Source organism: Mastigoproctus giganteus, chromosome 3 (genome assembly GCF_048544385.1).
Source record: "Mastigoproctus giganteus isolate SK-2022 chromosome 3, ASM4854438v1, whole genome shotgun sequence".
In the NCBI taxonomy this organism is placed as follows: Eukaryota; Metazoa; Arthropoda; class Arachnida; order Uropygi; family Thelyphonidae; genus Mastigoproctus; species Mastigoproctus giganteus.
The window spans coordinates 191138289-191162981 of NC_143577.1; the positions used below are offsets into that span (position 1 = coordinate 191138289).

At 40.1% G+C, this 24693-nt stretch overlaps 1 protein-coding gene across 1 annotated transcript in view; it reads left to right on the plus strand.

The window, feature by feature from the left end:
• LOC150088521 (vitamin D 25-hydroxylase-like) overlaps nt 1-24693 on the plus strand; it is a 76013-nt gene that overhangs the window by 18563 nt on the left and 32757 nt on the right. Inside the window, exons 3-4 of the mRNA XM_090370212.1 lie at nt 4301-4407; nt 9211-9466. Of these exons, the coding sequence (XP_090226338.1) occupies nt 4301-4407; nt 9211-9466 (363 nt within the window). The remainder of the gene's footprint in view (nt 1-4300; nt 4408-9210; nt 9467-24693) is intronic.

The window sequence follows — 24693 nt, forward strand, 5'->3', positions numbered from 1 at the left end:
ATTATTTATTTACATAAATGCTTTATTTTAATAATTTTGGTTCCAAATCCAGCACCACGGGTGATCATTTTTTTTTTCCCTCTGGAATTGGCCCTAGGATCCTGGCCTACCTTCTGACAGCATTAGGTGGGTCAGAGTCTCTCTTAAGACAGTACGTGCTTTACATGGACTGGCCCACCTTCCCGTGGTGTGGACGAGTACCCAGAATCATCTGTCCAGGTGGCTGATGCTTCTGGGTAGCCAAGCGGCCAGAACAGAACAACAAAACGCACACATAATACACACAAACCGACGTCACACACATATCTGGCCCATTTGTAGTACTACTGTTCTTCACAGAGATACGAGGCGGAGTCGAACAAACGTTCTAGGAGCCGCCCTTTACATATACACATGTCCACATACAATTAATTCTCAATATATCCATCCTAAGGTATACGTACGTACGTACGTGTGTGTGTGTGTATTCCGCTATCGTGGTGGTTCCTAGGCGGATGCCCATCTCCACCTTGTCCTCTGTGATTGTACTGAAACTCTGTATAGTGAGCATGAAAAAGTGTTGGTATTTGGTGTTAGGAGTAGGGAGTTTTGTTGTTATCATCTGTATGTGCTTTTTTTGCACAGATCCTGCACCCACCTGAGGTAGTCCAATACCGATGGGTGCCAGGAATACTACTCCCAGGTTTTGCATATCTCGGAGCCAGCAGAAAGTAAAAAAATAATAATAAATAATATTAAAAAAAAAATGAATCATATGGGATAGTTTATTCTTTTCCTTCCCCCACTTTTTTTTTCAAGTTTCCTGAGCAGCTAAGGCCCTCAGTTGAAGCCGCTTTTTAAAAACATTAGCAGGGAAGTCTTACAAGGCTCTGAAATTGCCAGCATTATCCATAAGAACACTGACGTTCTCCTCTGATAATTCTGGAACCAGACTCAATAGTGTGTGCCTGAATTGTACATACTCTGGCTAATGCAGGAGAACATGTTCCCATGTCTGAATACCGCGACAAATACAAAACGTGTCCAACTCTAAACCACGCTCAAAAAGCTTAGCCTTCAAAGAGCCATGACCCCTTAACAAACAGGAGGTATACATTTTAGGCGTGAACCATAAATTTATACCTGAAGAAGCTAAGTAATCAGCTTGCTGAATGTATTGCTTTGTTGTTGGGCCGTATTAACTCTCATCTCATCTTTGTTGCCATATTCCTGTTAGCTCTCCAAATTCTAACCCCTTCGTGTTTTATATTATTTGCAGGATCAGATGTTATGCTACGCACAGCAATTGAAAGGCTTCTCTTTAATTTGTACAGCATTCCACGATATGTAATGTATAGATCTAAGGGCATCATTCCTCCTAAGACTTGTAGGAAATTGTTTGAAGTGGTTCTAGGAATAGTAAGTATCATCAGTAATACGGATCTCTGCAAAGAAATTAACTTAGTTTTCATCTTTACTTCGATAACGTTTTGGTACCAGACGCTAGCTGCATAGGATACCACAGGCAGGGAAATTGTTTTGCAGTATAATAATAAAAAGTTTTCTTAGTCAGGCCCGAATCATTCCTGGAAATCCTGACCACCGATGCAGTAAAATTCCGAATTTTGTTTTTTTTAAATTTGAGACTTGTGGCTGGAAACTCATCTTAGCATCTAATAGAACACCTAGATATTTGGTCTGAGGTACATAAGGTATCTGTCTATTACTGAGTAGGATCCTAGGAGGTCTGTTATAATTAAACGTTTTGCCGAAAGTCAATGTTTTTCTTGCGTTGAGAAATTTTCAGTTTGTTAGTATTGGCCCAGGATATCGAATCATCGATAATAAGTTGCATCTTCTTTTCAAGGATTTTTCTTGACCTTCCTTCGACAGCCACTACCAGGTGATCAGCATAAGCAATTTTGAGTACATTGTGATGCGTTCTCAAGAGCGATTGTTCCAGGACTGCATTCCAGAGGAGAGGCCCCCAACACCGCCCCTGGGGGCATCCTCTGGAAACCTGAGAATTATAAGTAAGATGCTTAGCACTAAACTTGACTGGACGTTCACAAAAATAAGACTGTAAGACTTTGTAGACATAATCGTCGCAATTTGCAGACCTCAAGGACCTGAGGGCACTCTCCCATCACAACGAGTCGAAAGCACCCTCGAAGTCCACAAACACTGCCAGGACATATTTGGATACAGAGTTTTGAGCAAAAGAAGTCACAGTTGTTTTTGCTTCCTCAGCTGATTTTCCCTTTTTAAAACCAAACTGAAATTTAGAACAGAGTTGTTTTTCTTCTAGCATTTTTGAAGTCTTGGGGCTAAAAGCCTCTCAAATAGTTTTCCTAAGTTTGCCAGCAGGGAGATAGGTCTATAAGCACGAGGATCCGATGTTGGTTTCCCTGGCTTATGAAGGATCTTTAACAGAGACACTTTCCATTGCCTAGGAAAAAGTTCCTCTAGGAGGCATTTATTCATAAGATTTAATAAGATCTGTGGGTAAAGATCAAATATTTTGACTATAATAAGGTTCTCAATCAGATCTGTGCTGGGACATTTCTTACTATTTAGTTTACCAATAGCAGCTCCAAGATCCAAAAGAGTGAATGGCTCTATGTCCGTAGGACCATGATATATTTCATTATTTTGCCTTATCGCCTATTGTTCCGGTGTGTCAAGTTCAGGGATACCTTTAGGAAAAATATTAGAGACAATAGATTCAATTGTCGTCTCCCAGTCTTAAGTTTCCTAACCTTGTACCACGACAGTCTTATACACATCTCCAGTAATCATTTTGTTTCTTGTTAAACGGTATATTAAACCCCACAGTTCCGTGTTTCCTATTTCTTTCACCAAGTTCTGCCAACAATTTCATTTAGAGTTGGTAATTTCCTTGTGATATCTTTTCCTAAAATTACTATATATTTCTTTATAGTTCTGTACATCCTCATTTGATATGTGTTTGTTCCTTTGATAGTTCCTTCTCGCTTGGAAAACTTGGGTCCTCAAACAGGTCAGCTTGGTGGTTTTAGTCTGCCTAAAGAAAACAACCCTAAAACTTTTTTGGATTGTTTTCTTTTGGCAGACTGTTGCATTGAAAGGTAAAGATGAGTCTATAAAATTAACATATTCAAGTGCCGTCATAGAATTTAAGCTATTTTTAACTTCCTGTGTTAAAATGGTATTAAGGTACTCCTTGAATTTTTCCCACTTTATTGTCTTCATAGCAAAACGTTTAAGATCGTTTGGTTGTTCTTCAATACGATGCTCTTTAGGTAATACACCAAAAATAAGGTAATACACCAAAAATAAGGTAATACACCAAAATAATAGCTTGATGATCGCTATTTATTAGGCCCGGAATGACATCCCATTCCGTGATCATTTCATCCATTTTAGCAGATGTTAAAGTTACATCTATGTTAGATTCTCCGTTCGATGTGGAGAAACTGAAAGGTTTACCAGAAATATTTTCAATGCAGAGATTGAATGATAATATAAAATCTTCTAAGGCCAAACTTGTTGGAGCAAAAATCCAATTGTGCAAAAAGACGACTTGAAGAGGGCGCCCTAGCCTCCATCTTTAATATCCCTTTCCCGGTAGGTGGGAGCAGACAGTCTTACTGTCTCCTTCCCTTCCTCGCCGTTCCCACTTTCCCTTCTGGTGGAGCATGGACATACCCCACTGTGACTTGAGGTCGCCTCCTCTCTAAATGTAGCGTAATACCCACGGTGCCTTCGTGTGTCCTCTGTCCTCCTCCACACTCGGTAGACATGGCCTGAGTGTGAATCACATCAGTAACAAGAGAGGTTTTCTGAGCTATTTTTATCAATACCATCTTAGGTAACCCTAATATAATATTTTGCCTTTTTAATGACAACAGTTCTGGCCGACCGGGCTAGCCGAGTGGGTAAAAGTACCTGCCCGGCAACCCAAAGATCGCGGGTTCGATTCTCTCCTTGGGCTTGGATCAAAGTACTGCAAAAACCTTGGGAGTTGCAATATGTCCACAGAAACCGATGCGCCAACAATTACCAAAAAAAAAAAAAAAAAAAAAGACAACAGTTCTGCTTGCGCTGGTGTACTAGGAAAGCAGTTTTGTAAGAATCACCTATGATTACTAAAAATCAGATATCTCAACCTAATTTTTTGATCGAAAATTTAAAATCAACCAATATTTAGCTCTGCTCCAGTACGATTTCTGTTTTGTTTTGAAAAAAGGATTTATTAAGTCCACAAATAACTTCACATCAATAATAGAAGAAAGTCTTATTAAATACTAAAGTGGCATGCTTTCTCTTATTATTCTTTTAGAGAAAAAATTGAGTTTTTCAAGAGAAATTCAGATGCTGGAAGAGAAAAATTTCTTAATAACGTCTTGCAAGAGTTACAAAAGAGAGATCTAAACGACAGAAATACAGGTGAGCCGTTAAATTAAGTCCTTGTGCAAAATTTTAATTTTTCTTGGCTTTCCATCATAATTGATATCGATCAGATGTATAAATATTTATTATTTGTCATTGGGAGCTGCAATACCCCGAGAACGTTTATTTAAGTAGAATGAATAAAACACTGCAAATTTTGTTTATCTTCTATCCTCTTTTCAAATCTTTGCTAATAATTTTGGTTTTTAAAAATTCAATTTTAATAAGCAAAATCTTCTAGCGTTGCCATTTATCATTTACCGTTTGTTCAATGAGTTGACCTCATCTTTATTATGTTCTCTCACAGCGGTAGCTCTGATAGATCAATATAAAGATACATTAGAAATATGATCAAACATTTCGCCATAACGCAATTATTTTCACTGAATAAGATCAGTGTATCAGTCAGGTGGGCGATGCACAATATCCTTTATCTCGATTTATTTCTCTTCCTTGTTTCTTCGTTTGTTTTTGTAGTTATATATACTGTATTGCTTTGGATATATAGTGGACAAAGTGTTATTGTAATGTGCTTCCCCACAAATCTGCATTAAATATTCTGATGCTGCAAAACAAAACCAGTAGATGTGGGTAGTTTGTGTTGTTTGGCTGGTCCCTTTGTTACTGGGAGGCGCGATCACTTGGAAGCAGTCTCCCAGCATCCGTCCACTGGCGCGAGGTGATGGGCCAGGGAGTATAAATACATCAAATGGGCCGTCCACACTCTTTCAGGAGTGATGGTGAGGAGGACCAAAGAAAGAGCAGAGAAGAAACAGGGAAAGACAGCGGGGGATGGCAGAATATAAGCATCCTCAAGCGAAAAGGAGCAAGAAGAGTGCTGAATGCACTTGGGGGAGTCCTGGAGAAGGTGGTCTTGGCGCATTATAGCCTGAGTAGCTAATGCGCCAATAAAATCAAAACCAAACCTGGAGAAGGACTGTGTGTAGGGAGAAGAGTACAACTAATTTTCAAATTAAAGCGTCAAAGATTGCCACAATGGCATACCATGGAGCGGCGTCGGTAGGCCATTTAGTTGGGTGACGCAAAGGATCATTCCACCGAAGTGTTAACCCTGGGCCAGCAGTAACAATGGGTTAGGAGCGAACTTTACAGATTCGTGACTGGTAGTTCCCGGTGCTGGGTATCAGTAATGTGTGGAGGAGATTCTTCAGGAGTAGTGTTAGGAGGTTGCAGGTGATGCCAGCGACGTCGAAAAACCTGGTAGCAAAACTGGTCAGTGCACAGAAGGTATCGTTAGACTCCAATAACTTGGTTTCAGGCCGAAGTGATGTATTGAGTGCATTACCTGGTTCCAGTCTTCTGGTTCTCGGCAGGTATAAATGGCATCTTCCACTACTTCGAACTCTAGAAAGCTCATCTTGAAGGATCGGTGCCAGTTAACAGGATGAAAACATAGGCTATAAGGAAGAACTAAGTGGAACGTTGTTTGTTGATATAGGTTACCTCATGGAGGAAAAGTTTAGTAGTTGCACAAATTATGCAGTTATTCCAGCGGATTTGCCATAAGTTTATCAGTTCTAGCAACACATGTTTGCGTTCCTGTTGGATAGTGGAACGGGTTTGAATACAGCGAGGGAATTCTGCTTCCTTATTCTACTTAATGGCATGCGAGCGTTCGATAAAAACTACTCGAGGAGCGAAGGGGAAGCAGCTTGTTAGTACTTGTAGGGCGTCTGCGCAAGTAGCACAATGGTTTCGTCACCATCCTCGCCACACCGTGAGGACAAGGCCCGGGTTCAAATCCTGTCGATGAAGCGAGGAGTTTTTCACTATGTGGCTGAGTTAGTCGGTCTCAAGCGTAGATAGCAAGGCTTACCTCGAAAAAAACTGGGGGTTTTCTTCCAGCAAAGTTGGGAAATCATCCAGAGAACATGCAGAATTTACAGACGCAATACATATGGATAGTTTAATTGACATTCCACGTGACCCTAATATAATACTTTAAGTAGCTGTAGGATGGGAGTGCGTGTTGTTCTACATTCTCTGCTCAATTGTAGTGGCATACTCTGGCTGACACTTTATTAGGTACACCCACCTAGCAGCGTGTTAAGCCTCCTTTAGCCTTCAAAACCCTGAATTCGTCTAGGCATGGATTGAACAAGATGCTAAAAACGTTCTGCAGGAATGGACTAATATGCAGACATCAGCGTGTCACCGGAGGTGTAGGCCTGCAGCAAACAGCCCTTTTTAGCTCGTCCCAAAGTTCAATAGGATTGAGATTCGCGGACTGAGCTGGCCACTGCAACAAAGAAAATTCATTGTCATGTTACTGAAACCATTCCGTACTGATTCGGGCTTTGTGCACTGGCGCATTATCCTGCTGGAAGTAACCATCTGACTGAGGATAAACTGTCAACATGAACGGTTGCACTTGGTCAGCAACGATGTTTAGGTACGATGTGGCATTCAAATGTCAATCTATGGGTATGAATGGACCAAACGTGTGCCAAGAAAACATTCTCCACCCCATAACACTGCCCCCACCACCTTACACAATAGGCGTCAGACATGACGGGTCCTGGATTCATGTTGTTTTCACCAAATTCTGAGCCTTCCATCAACATGATGCATCAGAAACTGTTGAACCATCGTGTCGAATGGGCATTCAAAACTGCTGCTATAATGATATCAGTGTCCTTCAGAAAGTCATGGGCGTTTTCCAGTCCAGCTGTGTGTGGGAGGAAGTCAGTACCAAAATTGTAAGAATGTTGTTAAGACCGCAATATGGCCAAAACTGCCTTCTCTTGTAGCACTGGCAAGGTGGGGATTGCAAAGTAATTATATTTGTGTTACTACTAAGTCTGGACTGCGGACGATAATTGCAGCGAGACACATTTGGTTTGTGGTGTGGGTTTTCCTGAAAGTCAGAGGCCCTTCCACGCAGTAAGGTTCCTGAAGGAGAAGAATTTCTAGATTTAAATCGTCCATTAGATGATGAAGCTATGTTGCGATGCATTTTTGGCCATTGTTCTGGGTTATACAAAGTCTGGGAGATGGTGGGTTAAACATCATATTTTCCATAGTTAGTCTTATTGTGTACTATACCTGTTACTGTACTATATACATGGAAAGATTCATCCCGAAGAGGGTGATCGTATGGTTTGTTAATTGCTTTGAAATTTGAGCATTTAGGAAGTGAGACTTTGTTGTGGCAATGCTTGGAGAGATGCCCTGTCTCTGCACAATGCCTACATATTGGTTGTTTTTGATCCAAGACATTTGAAGCATCAATTTTTATCCAAGACAATATCTAAGACATTTGGTGCATTACAGGACTTGTACAAAATCCCTGAATCTGTGGGATGACCTTATCAGAAAAATTCTATCCTCTCAGGGTATGAATTTCCTGATCCCGGAGATCACTTCTATAACCCAATTATGTAGACCACTGATCCGCATATTGGAGGAAAATTTAATTTTCATTTCCTCGAGGGCGTCTTCGTTGTTCATGGATTCAAAGAGATTTCTGCTATACTCCTTCTCCAGCAGGTTATCTTTTTGGATTAAACAGTCTACATCACACTTAAAATTGGTCCCATGAGTTCAGGGCTTTCAATGGTGAAATTTTTGTCTTCAGTTGATAATTTCAAGACTTGATAATAATCTTAACTTGAGTGGCTGCTTCCAATATTATACCTTTGTCGCGAATTCTGCCAATACTTTTGATTTGAAAATCGTCTGGTTTTAGTTTACTTCTTTATGACGGTATTCCTTTACTCCATCTCTGCCTGGCATTTCGCACCCTTCTCTAGCCTTTATGATCAGCATGTTCTATGTGGTTAATCTGAGGTAGTTTCAGCGAGGCAGCATAAGATAACTAGTGCTGGGTTTTTTTTATCAGAACCTTACGTGGAGGGTCCCACGATATTCAGAGCTGCTATATTTGGATTCTTGGTTACTTCGGATGGGGTTTTATCAGTTTTTTCGAGTTGAGCATTGGCGGCCTTCAGCTGTTCACTTTCTATAATGACCTGAGCTCAAATAACTTCTTCACTATAGAGCCCTAGCAATTCAAAATTCCATTCGTAATGATGCATCCCTTGTGTCGTTCTTGATTTTTGCTACGGAAGCAGAATTCCATTTTGCTCCTCAATTTCTGAATAATTTTAAGGTTGGGAATATCTTTTCTGAAGAAATTCGGCATTTCGCCCAATTCCTCTTCATCTTTCCATTGTTTAGGGGGAGTGTGAACCAGATGCGTCGGTTCCTTTTAGAGCCTTTTTCTTGAGGGGAAGTTTCTTCGTGGATGCTGGGGGGAGCACAATCGCTTTCCCCCCATTGCAATCGGCTCGTTGCCACCCGGAGAGTTGTCTGTAGCAGGTATGTCATGTTCACTTGTAGTGGAAAACTGCTGTTTTGGTCCAAATTCTATTTGTGTGGGGGAGTTTTCAGATAGAGGAGTGGGGAAGGAATCCCCCTCCGAGTTTTCTCTCCCCGAAGATTAGTGAAGTTGTACGTAGGAGCGAAACGAAACTCTACGATGTGCATTCTTCAGCCATTAAACAGCGCTATAACAGCAGATGCCAAATTATTGCTTTCTATTCGTTACTTGTTTGACCTGATATACGACTGGCATATGTTTGTTTCTTGATTTCAGGTAATGAGAACTTGAATTACTGCACGCTATTATTTCGTACGCACTGTCAGTATGAAATGCGATACGGACAAAACGATATGAAGTAGCATCTCCCCGTGTTGTTTTGAACAGGACAACCCTTGTTTATAGCTATTTTGCATTGCAGTGGACATCATCAAATAATAACGTTATTTTTATTTCAGAACTGTCTGCTGCCCGAAGTGCACGAGCTTTCTTATTAGGAGCAACAGAAACTACCACAACTTCGCTTTCTTGGATTATTCTTCTTCTATCAGCTTTTCCTGACGTACAAAATCGAATAGCAGAAGAAATAAGAAATCTGGCAGGTACGAATACGACAGTTACTTTGGCAGATCGTAGGCATCTACCCTACACACAAGCATTCCTGATGGAAGCGCAGAGATTCATAACTATAGCACCAACTGGCGTTTTCAGATAGTAAGTATAATTTCTATTATTTTAAACTAATCAAGCGGTTTTATTGTGCAGTCCCTATAAGAACACCATCACGAATCCTATATTACAGGGTCGGCCGACTTAATTTGTGATGTGATCTTTTTTCCTTCAAAATGTGCCGCAATCTACCATCTCAAAAATTTCATTGCACAAGGTTAAAAAAGTTAATCAACACATATTGCAAAATGTAGTTTATAAATTTTAAAATTCAATACAATTCAGAATTCTTATTTTAAATTCATACGTATTTAAAATTTTAATTTATGTGAAGTTTGTGTGTTATGTCATCTGCTAAGCTTTCATCTGGACTCCTCTTTACCGCCATGAGGATCCCGTTCTGCAAAGGTAGGGATTTTTTGGATTTTTTTGGCGCACTAGCAGGCAAAGGTAGGGATGATGTATGCACTTATGCAGACGACATTAAGATCCTAACACCCATCCAACCGTCCATGGACAATAGAGCATTGTGTGAGCAGATTAATTATAAGCTTCAGAAATTATTCGTGTACTTAGACAAATTTGACTTGGCCCTAAATCCGCAGAAGACTGTAATCATGGTGTACTCGCTCAAAAAATCGCCTACGCTCGTACACCCGAAACTTAACGGCAAACCTATCCCAGTTGTTGAGACGCATAGAGGTGTGGGAGTAACATTTGATCCGAAACTTACGTTTAAGTCTCATATTGACCTGATTGTAAAGAAAATGAACTACTTACGTTTGGCAACAAAACAGCACCTCTTGCACGTGAGACAGACCACAACAACCGCACGATATTTAAGAACCACTGTGTATTTGGCCATTTTGTATGGCGCCGAGTTGTGGGCGTCAGCCACCCCTACCCACATTAGGAGAATATATGCAAGTGAATTCTTGCTGCTGAAGTGGGCAAACCATAAGTATCATCTCCCTCAACAATTTAGAACCACGCAGCTCTCTGAGCAGCTTAAAGTGCAGCGTTTACCAGACATCATTGCCAGGAAACGATTAATAACCAAAATCAAAATGATTAGTGGCACGATAAAGGCCTGACGTAGCCGAGTGGTCAGGGGCGAGAGTGCATAGCACGCGTTCCTTGAGTGGACCGGGGTTCAAGCCGGTGACTACTACATACGATAAATATTTTTATTGACGAATTACTGTAAACTCTACTGACTTGGTTGTCGTGCTGGTGTATAAACAGAAAATTTAATTTCATTCGATTGAAACGTCAAACTCACTATGACATGCGATCACATTTAAAGAAAGGAAGCAGAATATATAATAAGAAAAGGCGTACGGACATAATGCCCGAGCACATCTTCTCAGAATGGACTCAAGCCACCTTTGGAACTCCTCTGGCATAAAATCAAGCTGACACTGAAGCCAAAGCAGAGAAAATCCGTGAAGCAATCAGCAAACTGAAGAGAGAGGTCTATGCTGATCTGTCTCAAATCAACATCGCTATAGATGACATTAAAGCCGCTGTGAATAGCCTCAGGAATAAAGCCACAATTGGGCCTGATAAATTCCCGCTCTTCATGATTAAAATCAGCAGAGTATACATCATAGATCTGCTCCTTCACATTTTCCATAAATTTTAAGTGAAAACCACTTTTCGAAGATATGGAATACCTACTTCGTTAAACCTGTTCCCAAAAATAACAATCCTAAATCCCCCAAAGACTACAGGCCTATTGCAATTGGATGTTCGTTTCAAAAAATATTTGAGAAATCCATTTTAAATACCATTACTGCTTCAGGCATAGACCGCAGTACCTTCATTCATTGATCCCACAAAGATCTACTACCACCAATCTCATGGAGACTCTATTTCGATTCCAACACGCCCTTAACTTCAGACAGCAATTAGATATTGTCTTCTTAGATGTAGCATCCGCTTTCGACAGTATATCCATCTCGGCTATTACTTGTGGGACTCCCATGTTGACTTGGAAGGTCTCTTTGGAAATTTCTTTCCTCCATTTCTTTGGAAATGGAGGAATATTTCCCTATAACTGGGAACGTCTTAGCTATACGATAACGAGTTATTTGACGGAAAGACACATCATTGCCATAAAAGGAATTTTCAAAGAGACCTTCCAAGTCAACATGGGAGTCCCACAATGTGGTGACCTCTCTGCTACACTCTATGCAACAGCACTGCATCCCTTCCTGACCCAAAATCAAAAACAATTTGTCGTATATGCAGACGACGTGAAATTTTTCATCACTTCAAATGACCAAAACACATCTTAACAACGAAGCAAACTCCAAACTCGCCGAGTTTTTTTTTTTTTTTTTTTTAATATGAAACCCAAACACGAGAGGTATTAGAACCTATAGTACTTAGTGCCGTTCTTGGGTTGGAGGTTGAGAAGACGAAAGAAGATATTTGTTGACAATGGACTTGAACTTCTGTAGATTGTAATTTTCAGGAAATATGTATGAAGGAAGGTTGTTCCAGAAAAGGGCAGTTGAATGAATAAATGAGGAAGATGAAAAGTTGGTTTTGTGGATTTGAAGTTGGACAGTAAATGGATGTTGGCTGGTCGCGACACATGTTCGGACTGTTTTGAAAGAGAGAGCGGGAATTATAGAAGCCAATTCAGAAGAACAGGGCCCATGGAAATATCTGTAGAAGAGGCATGCAGCAGAAACAGTGCATCTATGAGACAGCGAGTGGAGAGACTCTGTTAGAGATGAATCATTAATTAACCTAACTGCCCTCTTCTGAATGGAATCAAGAAGCCTGAAGGAGGTTTTGGGGACACAACCCCAGATGTAGGAACAATATTCCATGGCAAGGCGAATTTGCGATTTATACAGATTGAGCAGATGTTTGGAAAAAAAGTAACGCCGAGAGTGAAAGAGAAAAGTTTTTTAGATGCAGAGGAAGCAATATTTGTAATGTGATTGTGCCAAGAGAGATTAGAAATCAGGGTAATCCCCAAAAGAAATATATCATTTTGCCTAGAAATCGAAGTGTCACTAAATATAAGCATAGGAGCAGAAGAATCCTTTTTGCGAGATATAAGACAAGACTGAGTTTTAGAAGGGCTAAAATCAACTAAGTTGTCTTTGCCCCACTGGAGAATTACCTGAATATCGACATTTAAGGAATTGGTAGCAGATTTTCGAGAAGTTGAGCACAAGGTTTCTCAAAATGGAAAGTGGAATCTGCAAAACTATGGATAGGATTTCCAGTCAATGGAAGAAGGTCATTAACATACAAGAGGAAAGGAGTGGGGGAAAGAACTGAACCATGGAGGACACCGGCATTAGTGGAGAAGTTACAACACAGAGAGCCTTCTACCATCACCCTCAGTGAGCGATCAGAGAGAAAACTGGATAACCAATTACTAAAAACAGTTGGAAAACCACAAGATGGAAGCTTGTTTAGAAGACCTTTATGCTAAACAGGATCAAAAGCCTTTGAGATGTCAAGAGCAACTACTTGCGTTTCATCGAACGTTTCCGTTGAATTAGTCCAAAAATGAGTAACGTAAGCCAGAATATCACCAGTGGATCGACACTGACGGAATCCACACTGGCGATCGTCGATCAGACGGAAGGTTTCTAGGTAGTTTAAGAGTTGGCGGTTAATTGATTTCTCCATTACTTTAGAAAGAGTAGAAGTAATCGCAATGGGACGATAATTGGATGGGAGGGATTTGTCACCCTTTTTAGGAACTGGTTGGATATGAGCAAATTTCCAAGCAGAAGGAAAAACACCTTTGGAATAAAAAGTGAAAAAAGGCGGCAAAGAATAGGAGTAAGTTCAGGAGCACAGGTTTCGAGAACAAGTGAAGAAATACCATCAGGACCTGGAGCTTTCTTACCATCAAGATTCATCAAAATCCTTCTGATATCCTTTTGACGGAAGACCACAGGAGGCATTGAATGGAGCGTGTTGGGAATGGTGGGAGCTGTTTTACCAAGATCATTAATACATGAGCTGGAAGAGAAATGGGATGCTAGCAGGTCAGCTTTATCCTTGGCTGAAGTGACAACAGAACCATCTGGTTTGGACAGAGCTGGAAGCAGAGATGGGCAAAAGTTGCGGCCAATAGCTTTGGCAAAAGACCAGAATGTTCGAATACCATTAGGGCAAGAAGCAAGTTTTCTACTCTTAGCCTGTTCAAACTCTAGTTTGGACTGATTAATAACTGCTTTACAATTGTTGCGAGCTTTGGTGTAGGCAGAAAATGAAACTGAAGAATTAGAAACAAGCCAATTACGATATGAATAATTGAACAGCCTTAAACAGCTCTTGAACAGCCTTAGCACGTTTATTGGAAAACCAAGGTTTAGGTAAAGGACGAGATTTTAAAGTGGAGTGTGGGATAAAGGATTCCTTTCCTGCAAGAATGATTTCACTGACACGATCTGAGCAAACCTTGACATCAGAAGTTTTGAAACAGTAATCCGACCAAGGAAAAGAAGAAAAGAAGTCTCGCAGGTCAACCCATTTTGCTTTCTTATAATGCCAAACAACACGAGGTTGGGAATAGCCATGAGACAAAGGTTCCATTGGAGAAGAGACGATCACCAAGTTGTGATCTCAAGTGCCTAAAGGACCTCTCACTTCGACCGTGTACTTAGAAGGGTTGTTTGTGAGAAAAAGATAAAGAGTATTGGCTGTATGATTAGGATTGTCCGGTATTGTACTAGGTAAATGAACAATCTCTGCTAGGTCATTAGTAATTGCAAAAGCCTCAGCATCTCGATCTGCTGGATCGGTGTGACTAGAAAACGGAAGCCAGCTGGAGTTGTGAACATTAAAATCGCCAAGAAAAATTCAGTTGCAAGAATTGCAAGAATATCTTAATTGCATGGGGCTCCGACTAAATGAACACAAGACAGCACAAATGGTTTTCACCAACAGGGTATTAAAAAACCACGTATCAATACGCGTAAATGGCAGCGTGGTCACAAAATTCAGGACACATATTGATCTTGGTCTGAAATGGGACGAAAACCCAAAATTTCACACCCCATTTTGAGCATGTAAAGAAGAAAACTTACGCAGCGCTATGGACCTCCATACAAGAACTAGTAGGTATCAGGAACTTTGACCTTGTTATACAATATATTTCAAGGTGCGTCATCCCCATTCCTCCCTATGCATCTTAGATTTGGTCTTCTGCCCCAGATGCTACCATCAAGGCTTTCCTGGGCTTAGAGTACTGGATGCTGAGATGGTTAAACAGGATCACTACGCAGCCATTTACAATCTCAAGAGCCATCTTATATGCCAACTTGGATGTCAACGCCTTGGTGTCTCATAATTATCACCAAGAACATTCTCACACTTGCAAAGCTGCTGACCGGGAGACTCTACTCGCTGAAAACTGACTACCTGCTGACTCGGCCCCGCATGACGCAAAGGTGGGCGAATAGATCACCATCCCCTCCAATCAGTAGCGCGCTCACGCAGCTGGAAAGCCTTCGGCGATTTTTTCCTTTTAACACCATTAAGATCTACAACGATCTTCAAGCAGACCCAGAAAAGCTTTGCACAGAGAAGAGGTACAGGACTGAAATGTTTCAGAATGCATTACTCCGCCTATAAATGTTGAGTGATGCCCACAGGTGAAAACAAAAGAGAATGTAGGAAATGAAGAATGAACTGGTCGGGTCTGTTTTTGCTCTGCACTGGTGCTCCTGTTATGTTTATATTGGACGTTTTGTCTGTCTGTTATCTCTAAATAGTGATGTAGATGTGAACACTCTAATTCCTTGTAAAATTGCAAATTATGCTTGTGCTCTCTTTCTATCTGCCTGTCATGTAAAATAAGGCAATGATATATATAATATGATTAATTAGACAATGTATAATTTAGAAAATGTATAATTTGTATAATTTATAAAGACGATGATTTGTATAAATTATAAATAGATAATTACGTATATAACTTATTTGTGTATATGAATGTGCACCCCCTGGTAATAGCTGTAAGCGGGTATCTCTTAGGAGAAAATAAAGATAATAATAATACAATAAATATCATCACCATGCTTATGGCAGCTTTGTAAGTGGCACATTCCGCCATCTCCACTAAGAGGCACAAAATCCTTAACAATGAAGATAAACAAACTGAAGATGGCCGACAGGTTTATAACCGCCAGTGCGATAAAATCAATTCAGTGTCTAACACGTATAGGAATTGACCTACTAAGCCTCATGGAAGATCTGAAATATAGGAAACAAACCGCAGTGTGGTTCGCTGAGGCTACTGTTGCCTAGTAGTTGTGTAAATTTCTGTCAAGAACTGCGTGTACGCAATTGAATAATGTATATCTCGCACAAGTTGATCAGTGGATGTGATGTTAAGTTGACATTATATTACAATTGCCAGGACTCTAGACAGAAATGTAGTAATGAGTAATGTAGTTTATATTTCATCTTTTCGTGTATATTTAACTTTTTTCTTGTATATTTTAGACATTCTTTTATTCACATTTTATGGTAATCCCCTGGCATTTTCTGCCGTGAAGGAAATTTGTCACTTACCAATGTATACCTATATTTTAAATTTGGTAGGACAAATCAAGATTCATTTACTTTCAAAATCAGGAATATACGGTGATAAGGCCAACCGTAAAAAATCCTCTGTATGCAAGTCCGTAAGAGCACAGCGAGTCTTCGTCTTTGTTTTTTTTAAATACGAAAAGGCCGATATACAAAGATATGTGGAACCAAAACAGCAATTTAAAAGTTCACTGCATTTTTTTTTACATTTGGGTACATTTCGCGGCAAAAATATTTCCAAAACTCTTTTTCTGATGATCTGGCTTTTAGGAAGATATTGTTTCGCAATGTAATAATTTCATTTTCAAGTAATATTTTCTTCATGTGAAAAATCTCTCAGATTTATTTCTGCAATTTGTTTCTTATCTAAGTCGACATTAAATGAATAAGAAATATATTGAACAATGTCTTCAATTGTTTTAAAATCACCGAATCTGGTTTCAAAATCGTCCACAACATTCTCAATTTCAGAAACATATTTCTCACTATTAAATTCAAAAACAGGATATTTTTGCAAATGATCTTACATATTTACAAAATGATCGAATTTTTTTTATTTGAGATCCTTAGCCATTGCCAAAAATTGATACTTATATGCAGAAATACTACTAATCATGTCACCCACATTTTTTTCTTGTAATTCCAAATTCAGATCACTTAATTTACTGGTAAAATCTGCCAAAAAAGCCAGACCACACAACTACTCTGTATCTTGTAGCTGCTGATAATCATCTCCCCTTTGATCAACAATTTTTTTTTTTAATTTCATTCAGCAAAATTTCGAAATCTCTGTAGAAAGTTACTCCGACTCAGCCACCTCACATCTCTGTGTAATATTATATCTAGTTCTTTTTCATCGAGTTGCATTTTGAAGTCTCCTTTGAAGAGATTGTCCTTTGATGGAATTCACGATTTCGAAAGCGATGTCCATAACACTTTTAGTATTTAGTCTTTTGCTAACACTTGTTGGTGGATGGTACAGTAGTATCTCAAAAAAATCTGGAAATTCGTCATTTTTGGCACAATGCGATGAATCCGTTAAGGTGCCTGTCATTGTTTTAACTCCATCTGTTGTCACTAATACGAGCTTAAATAGTGGTAATTTTAGTTTTTTCAATAAAATGTTTGAATGAGTTAAAGATATCAAGACCTCTAGTTCTTTCTTTTAACGAAATGATACCCAGCAGTTCTTCTCTAGTGGCAGAATCATCGAAAACCATACGAATAAAAACGAGCAATTGAGCTGAATCACTGACGTCTGTAGATCCATCCAGTTGTAAAGAAAAGGTCACACAATTAGGAATATGAGCACGCAATTATTCGCTCACATTTTTTCTATTTTTTCGATGCGTCGCATCACAGTATTTCGAGATAATTTCAGATCTTGAAGGGCACTTTTAATTTCTTTTTTGTTCTTAAAATTTTCAAAAAGAGAAGCTGTTATTTCTAAAAATACGTCTTTGATGAATTCACCATCAGAAAATGACTCATTTTAAATGATGCTACATTTACTGCTTTAGATTGTAAGTTAGGTGTCACGAAAAAATTTTGTTGCGCGAATAATCTGGATTTAATTTCTTCTAATTTATTTTTTCTAAGGTTTCGGCTGAAAATCCGGCTGAAAATCCGATTGCTATTTACCATAGAGTGCGTTGAAGTGCCTTTCTAAATTTCCTTTTTTTTGGGTATAGCCACGGAAGCATTGCAAATCAAACAGCCACAATTTTCTTTTACCATTACAAAAAAGTATTCTTGTTCCCACTCTTAATGAAAATGTTTTACTCTTTTTCGTAATATTCATTTTAAATCAAAAGGTATTAAATTAACATATAAATACTATCCAGTTATTAAATCAGCAAAATAAATGCTTACCGATTAAAACACTTTAAGTTGCGCGAACCGGAAAAATATTCTGTCTGAACAGCTAACGTAGATGAAGAGGATTCCCGAATGAGGAAGTTGTTTCCAAAATAACCGGATAAACACATTACCGTTTATTGCTCTCTTTGGTTATATCCAGTAGCGTAACTACCCTATTTCGGGCCAAGAGGCAAAGAACATGTTCGGTCCCCTACTTAATTAATGAATATTGCAAAACCAGGAGACAGTCAAAGACGTCGGGCCCCTAAATGGCCCGGAGGCAATTGCCTTGCCTGCCTACATGGCAGCTACGCCACTGGTTATACTGTATTCTTATAAGAATCAGTTTTAAATGCCTTTGTGATATTTCTCTAAAGCTATTTCTGGAGATCACGACCATAAAACAATAAAAACAATTTGCACTTTCTGGTTTACTGAACTTTTCTTTTAGTGCAATCTAATTGCATTTGCAATAATACTGACAACTGGAATTCTGTTGGATTTTACTTTATTATACTGAAATGTGTTTCTCCTTCTATGAAATCTTCAATCACGCAAAAAAAAAAAAATAAATAAAACTTCAAAATTGCTCTTCATTCCTATTTTTGAAGCTTCGTAAAAAAAAAATAATAAATATATAAATAAAATAACGCGCATGTAGTGAAACCCGCTGCGCAATATAAAATTTTGGCAGTATACCTGACCGCACAAATCGAGGGATGACTGTATATTTAAAATTCGTCGTGATCGACCAAAATTAAAGCCACGATCGACTCGTTGGCCACCCCTGCTATATTAGAAGATTCCTAGTATGAGGAACCCATTGCCGGCAATAAATTCTAACCCAATCTCACATTAATTTTTCATTTTCATTTTTCTGTCTCATAATGCAGATAATCAGAGAAGCCGTATCATTGTACACTGAAAGGACAGAATTTATGAGATACCTGGTTCCTGAGCAAAGCGACGCTCTCACCAGTGCACGAACCCACTGCTTGGCAGGTATATTAGATACACTGCATCCACGTAGGTGGTAATTCGATGTCAGTATGGATAAACGTCGTGAGTTAACCGACTTGGAAAGAGGGATAATAGTGGGTGCCCGACGCATGGGTTACTCTATGCGGAGGTAATACAGAAATTGCACTATCTCCGTGCTACAGTATCAAGAGTGTATCGGAATACGACATTTCCAGAATAACATCTCATCATGGACAGATGCTGTGTGAAAGAGGTAGTGGATGATCTTTATTTTTTTTTTTTTTTTTTTTTGGCTGATGCTGTATAAGCTTGCTTTCTTGCATCATATGCCTCTACTAATGCTAATGAACGTAGCCGTCTTATGTCTGTCTCGCATTGTTTTAACCAACCGGAGAGTGACAGTGGCACAATTCACTGCTGACTTCAGGTGGACACAGTTTGTCTAGAATAAGGTTGGCAGAATCATGCCAACACTTAGTTTCCTGAGCGTCTACTGAAACAGTTTTTGAATATTTTCGGGGAGAAGGTTTTCTCTCTCAAGATCTTATATACCAGCCCATGGATTTGTACGGTTGGTTTCTTTTTACGAAATTTGCCCAAGTTTCTCTCTTTCTGACTGCAATTGCCTTGGTATACTCATTCTTTTTGGCGACATAATCCCTATGAAGGCGTTCGACATCAGGAGCTGGCCAATCACGGTGTGCAGTGTGCACTGACTTGCGAAGGATGGTAAGTTTTCGGTTCCACCACGGGCAGATTTCTGGGTGGAACACCTTCCTTGAGGACCTATATGAGGCTCTCAGTATGGAGTTCTGGATAAAGGTAGTCAAGTCCTCTGCATTTAGCGAATCGATCTGTGATGGGTCTGTAGTTGGAAAGTCCAGTTCTATGGAGCTGTCTTATGCTTCCCAGGTGACGTTTCTCGAAGAGAATCTGATGAAGTCAGTTGCCCTTGCTCCGTTGTTGTTTCTCGGTGGAACAGTATGGCTCTATATGGTTGCTAGCAGTCATATCCGCAGTTACCTCCCAGCAGCTATCTGACTGACGTAGGTCCTTAGTAGAAAGGATTAAGTCAATATTAGATTCACCAGTGAAGCTAGAGTATGTAGTGAACTGGCTAGGCTGGTTATGGATAATAAGATTTTGGCTGATGACGAAGTCCTCAAGAAGCTAGCCACGGCCATCGGCAACTACAGTGTGCCAGAAGGGGGATTTTGCATTCAAGTCAGATGCAACCAGGAGTTGTTCGGAACCAATAAAATTCAGGGTGAATTCCAAAACGTTTAGTGTGTCATTGATGTTCCCTAAGGGAGGGCTGTAGAGTAACATCAGATAGAATGATTGATCTGTATATGTAATCTGGATAGAGGTGGAGAACTGATTGCAGAGGCCCTGGACAACCAAGACATCAAGATCTTTATTTATGACTGCTATACATGTTTTATGGTCCACTGGAACAGGTGAATGACTCGAGTGTGTATGGAAGAGCCAGTAATTTTAGAGGTTGGATGGGGTTGTATTCTTGCAGCATACAGCTCTTGAATCAGAACAATATCAATTGAATGCTCCTCAGTGGCCTGGCGTATTTCATCCGAAACTGTGCGGGACCTTTGCCAATTTATTTGCATCATTCGCAGGTATTTAGGTAAAGATACAGGGGCTCTTCTTTGGCTTCCAGGAAGAGTGGGCAGGACTGGAGCAAGGACACAACCGGCATTTCTTGTTGGTTTAAGCATCAGCGGTCCTTAATCTTACGAGTTCCAGAGCCCTTTGGGATTATGGGCATAAAACATCGCGGAGAGAATGGTTATGTGTTCGCCGGTTCTTTTTACAATTCACACCCGAGGATTCTTCATCAAGGTGGGGGCATTCTGCTTGGACATGCCCACTCTTGGCACAATGCTTGCTGGATGGGGATTTGTGGGAGCAGCGTTGGGAGGTATGCCCATAGCCCACACATAGGAAACATCTTGTGACAATTGTAAACTGACGAAACCTCTGTGTGCTGCAACCAAAATATAATCTTTCTGTTGAGAGGACGGTTCTATAAATCCGTGGGGAGAAGCTAATTACTTTGTGGTCTGTAGAGTTGGATTTTGATTTTGTTGCAAACCTAAAAGTGGTCTCAGCCTTAACTTCCTCCCAGGAGAATTCACGGTCCAGTAGGTTTCTGTGGAACAGATCCTCAAGTAATTCAGCGTTTGAACTGTGCTTTGGAACATCGTACACTACGATTAACGGATTTGACTTTTTAAGAGGAGCTATGACGACTCCTGCATTTCTGAGAGTGCCACACGTGGCAATACTTGTTAGCTCTCCCTTTGTTGCTGTATGCAGTAGGATTCCTTTGTTCGTAATGGGTCTCAGGGATTTCACTTTTAGATTCTTATATTCAGCCCTTATAGTGTTTTGCACCAGATCTTTGACGTCATTGCTAGTCTTCAGCTCCGAGGTATCACTTGTTCTCAACAGTAGTAGATGCTGTGGCTTCTTCTCTAGGTGGTGCACATGGAGAATTTGTATCATGCCATGGGCAAGGGACTCCGGTCCCGGCTTCACAGCAGCAGCAGCATGGGAAGTAACACCCGCAGCAGGCCTTGGAGGGCACGGAGTTTCAATATAATCAGGATCAGCGTTAGTACAATTTGGGGCCTGCCAAGAGCATCAATGACCTTTTCGAGGACTACAGTTTTGGACCGAAGTTCTTCATTCACAGCTTTGAGCCTCTCTTGTCAATGAGGAGCTCAGTTGTAATTGACTCAAGGGTACCCCACAACTCCTACACACGGTTACCTGCACTTCTCGTGAAGCGACTGGAGTCGTGGTTTAGGAATGCGATCAACTGCCTACGAAGTCGAGAGATTGTTTGGTGAAGGGTAGCTGGCTCTTAAGTGAGTTCACCTTCCGGGACACTAGGTGGAGGAGATATCCCCAGTCTAGGGGAGGATTTTAACCCAGCTGCGATAGCGTTGTCAAGGGCTGTCGGTGTGATAGTTGGGAGACGCTTTTAACGTCTGTATGGGTGGAGGCCATTGCCCTAGAAGTAGGAGCAGCATCAGTGGGTGCAGCAAAAGGGCTTTTTGTCAGGGGCCAATACCAGTGGTTGTCCCTCATCTTGGGTCACTAACTCCAAGCAGAGGAGAGCAACCCATGCCTCTATGGTCTCCTTAGTTTTCTTGTTGGCCGCCTTTTTTTCTTTTCTTTTTTCATCGAGAGATATCCACTCTTGAGCTGGGTCTTTGGCGGGGTACTAGTTGGAGGGGGATTCTCCGGAACTGTTTCAGGCTCCTCTTCACTAGCAGAACTGGAACTTTCCCTTCCGCTCATGTCAGGTGGAGGGAGTATAGGACGAAAAACAAAGCACAAGTGTAGCGATGAAATGCAGCAATGACAAAAACCCAGCAGCTTATTGGGTTGTCTGAGGAGATAAATGTTTAATTTGCACTTGAGGAGCAAGTTCGCAGCACACATGCTAGGGGGCGCTGCGAATAGCACGCTGTTACAATCTGAAGGTTTTGATCAACTTTCCAAGGCACTAATTGACAATACTGATTGTGGAGACAATTAAATTAATTTCACTCATTACATAACACATTATGTAATAAGGGGATTATAAATTTAAGCAAGTAAGCAACAGCATAATTATAATATAGGTTCACGGCATTTCTAAAATCCAGGAATTTCAGCAATCAATCACAGGAGAAAGCACTGTTCACGTGACTTGTTTGCGAAAGAAGCAATGGCCGAGTATTTGCTACTTAATTTAACGCTAACATGTGGCAACAATACTAAGAACCTCATCGTCTTCTTGGTAGTGAGTAGAAATTATATAGAAATAATAACAATTTCCCCAGTGTTCCAAAAGTACTGTTAATCAAACTAACAAGCAGCAGAAACAGTATTAACTGATATTATAAAAAAATCAATACAAGACAAGTGTATCACTAGTACCACAGGCAGAACTACAGTGGAAGCAGCCATTACATACAAAAAACAAGGTAACATGTGTGTACAAAGCAAATTTAGAAAAACATTAATAACTTCTCACTCCCTTAAAATTTAGTCACAGAAATACATGCACCGACTCATCAACTAATATGGACTTGACGACACTACTTTAAAATTCCTAATTCCAAAAGTAATCCAGAATTTGAACGAACATTCGTGAAGCTTTTACAAACACAACATAATTATTCCTCCACCTAGGAATGCGACCGAATTATGCAGCGGCGCAGCAAGCATGGTTGGAAATACCTGTGGAACGTTTTCGTGAACTGGTGGACTCAATGCCTCGCCATGTGACTGCCCTTATCCGGGTGAAAGGTGGGCCTACCCGTTACTAGGTAGATATACCTAGTAACGGGTTTCTGCCACTGAGTGTATCACTACTACGTAAAACCCTACACTCTAAAGCTAAAGGGCGATTCGCCCCGCACTTAACGTCACCATCAATTCACCGTCAAATCATATGTCAAATATTTTCCACAGTGAACGCAAGCGTTTGTTCGCATTATAAGTAATCTTCATGGCAAGGAACCACCAGTTGATTGCAGGTTTCTTCGAAAGAATATCTGACGTGTCCTTGCAGATATGCTGACGGTGCTTGACTGCTGTTATGAATGCTATTTCTAGACTCACTCTCGAAATATTTCTGCAAATGGACGAAGGACTAATTGGATTATTAAGAAAAAACGAAGAGTATATAACAATTATACTGCAGTGTGCACGGTACAGTGATAATAAATTTAAAAGAAATTTGAAAAAATATTGAATTTAAACTAAATAACAATGGTATGTACTAATTTTAATACTATTCATTCATACTATTAATTCATTTTAATACTATTAATACTATGAACCCAAAAAAGAATGCTTTCTTTTGACGAATTCATTTCCGATTATTGATTGATGATTTATTTAAGAATTCTTAGCGCAGGAACTACTGCGGCTAAAATGCGCCTAGAAGGTTTTATACAACAGTTTTGCTATTATTCGTATTTTGCTGCTAATAGTTTCCAAGAGTCACAGGGTGACTATAGCTTGCTACAGAGATAATATTTAGTTTCATATTTAGCAGAGGCATATGATGCAAGAAAGCAAGCTTATGCAGCATCAGCCAAAAAAAAAAACAAAAAAACTTCCATTTCAACCTTCCGTTCGTTCGAATTACCTGTCCAGCTGAGCCTTAAATGTATTTAGGCTAACAACTTCCATAACAAGGGAAGGAAGTCTGTTCCACCAACCAACTACCCGCTGGCTAAATGCAAATTTCCGCACGTCTATCCTACATCTGTCTTTCCTCAATTTGAATTTTGCACTCTCAGATGATTATTCTGAGCAAAAGGAAGAATCCCATCAGCATTGAGCATGCTCAAACCATTCAAAGCCTTATACACCTCTATAAGATCACCTCGCCGGTGCCTAGTCTCCAGACTCTGTAATTTGCAAAACTTAAGCCTTTCTTCGTAAGAGCAACCCTTTGTTCCATTCACTAATCTTATTGCCCTTCTCTGTACCCGTTCCAGCAGCTCTACATCCTTCTTGAAATGAGGCCTCCAGACCTGTATACAGTACTCAAGGTGTGGCATGACCATTGCCCTATACAAGGGAATAATCACCTCCTTATCCGTGCTAGAAAAATTCCTGTATATCATTTACAAGACACCATGAGCTACTCTTGCAGCCCGTCTGCACTGCTCAGAGAACTTCATATCTGCCTGCACAATTACACCCCAGGTGTCTTTTCATTCTCTACCACTCTCACTGTACCACTCTCTACCACTCCCACAGAGTTGAGACGTTGCTATTTCCCATAAGTACTACTTTACATTTGTCAATGTTAAACTTCATTTGCC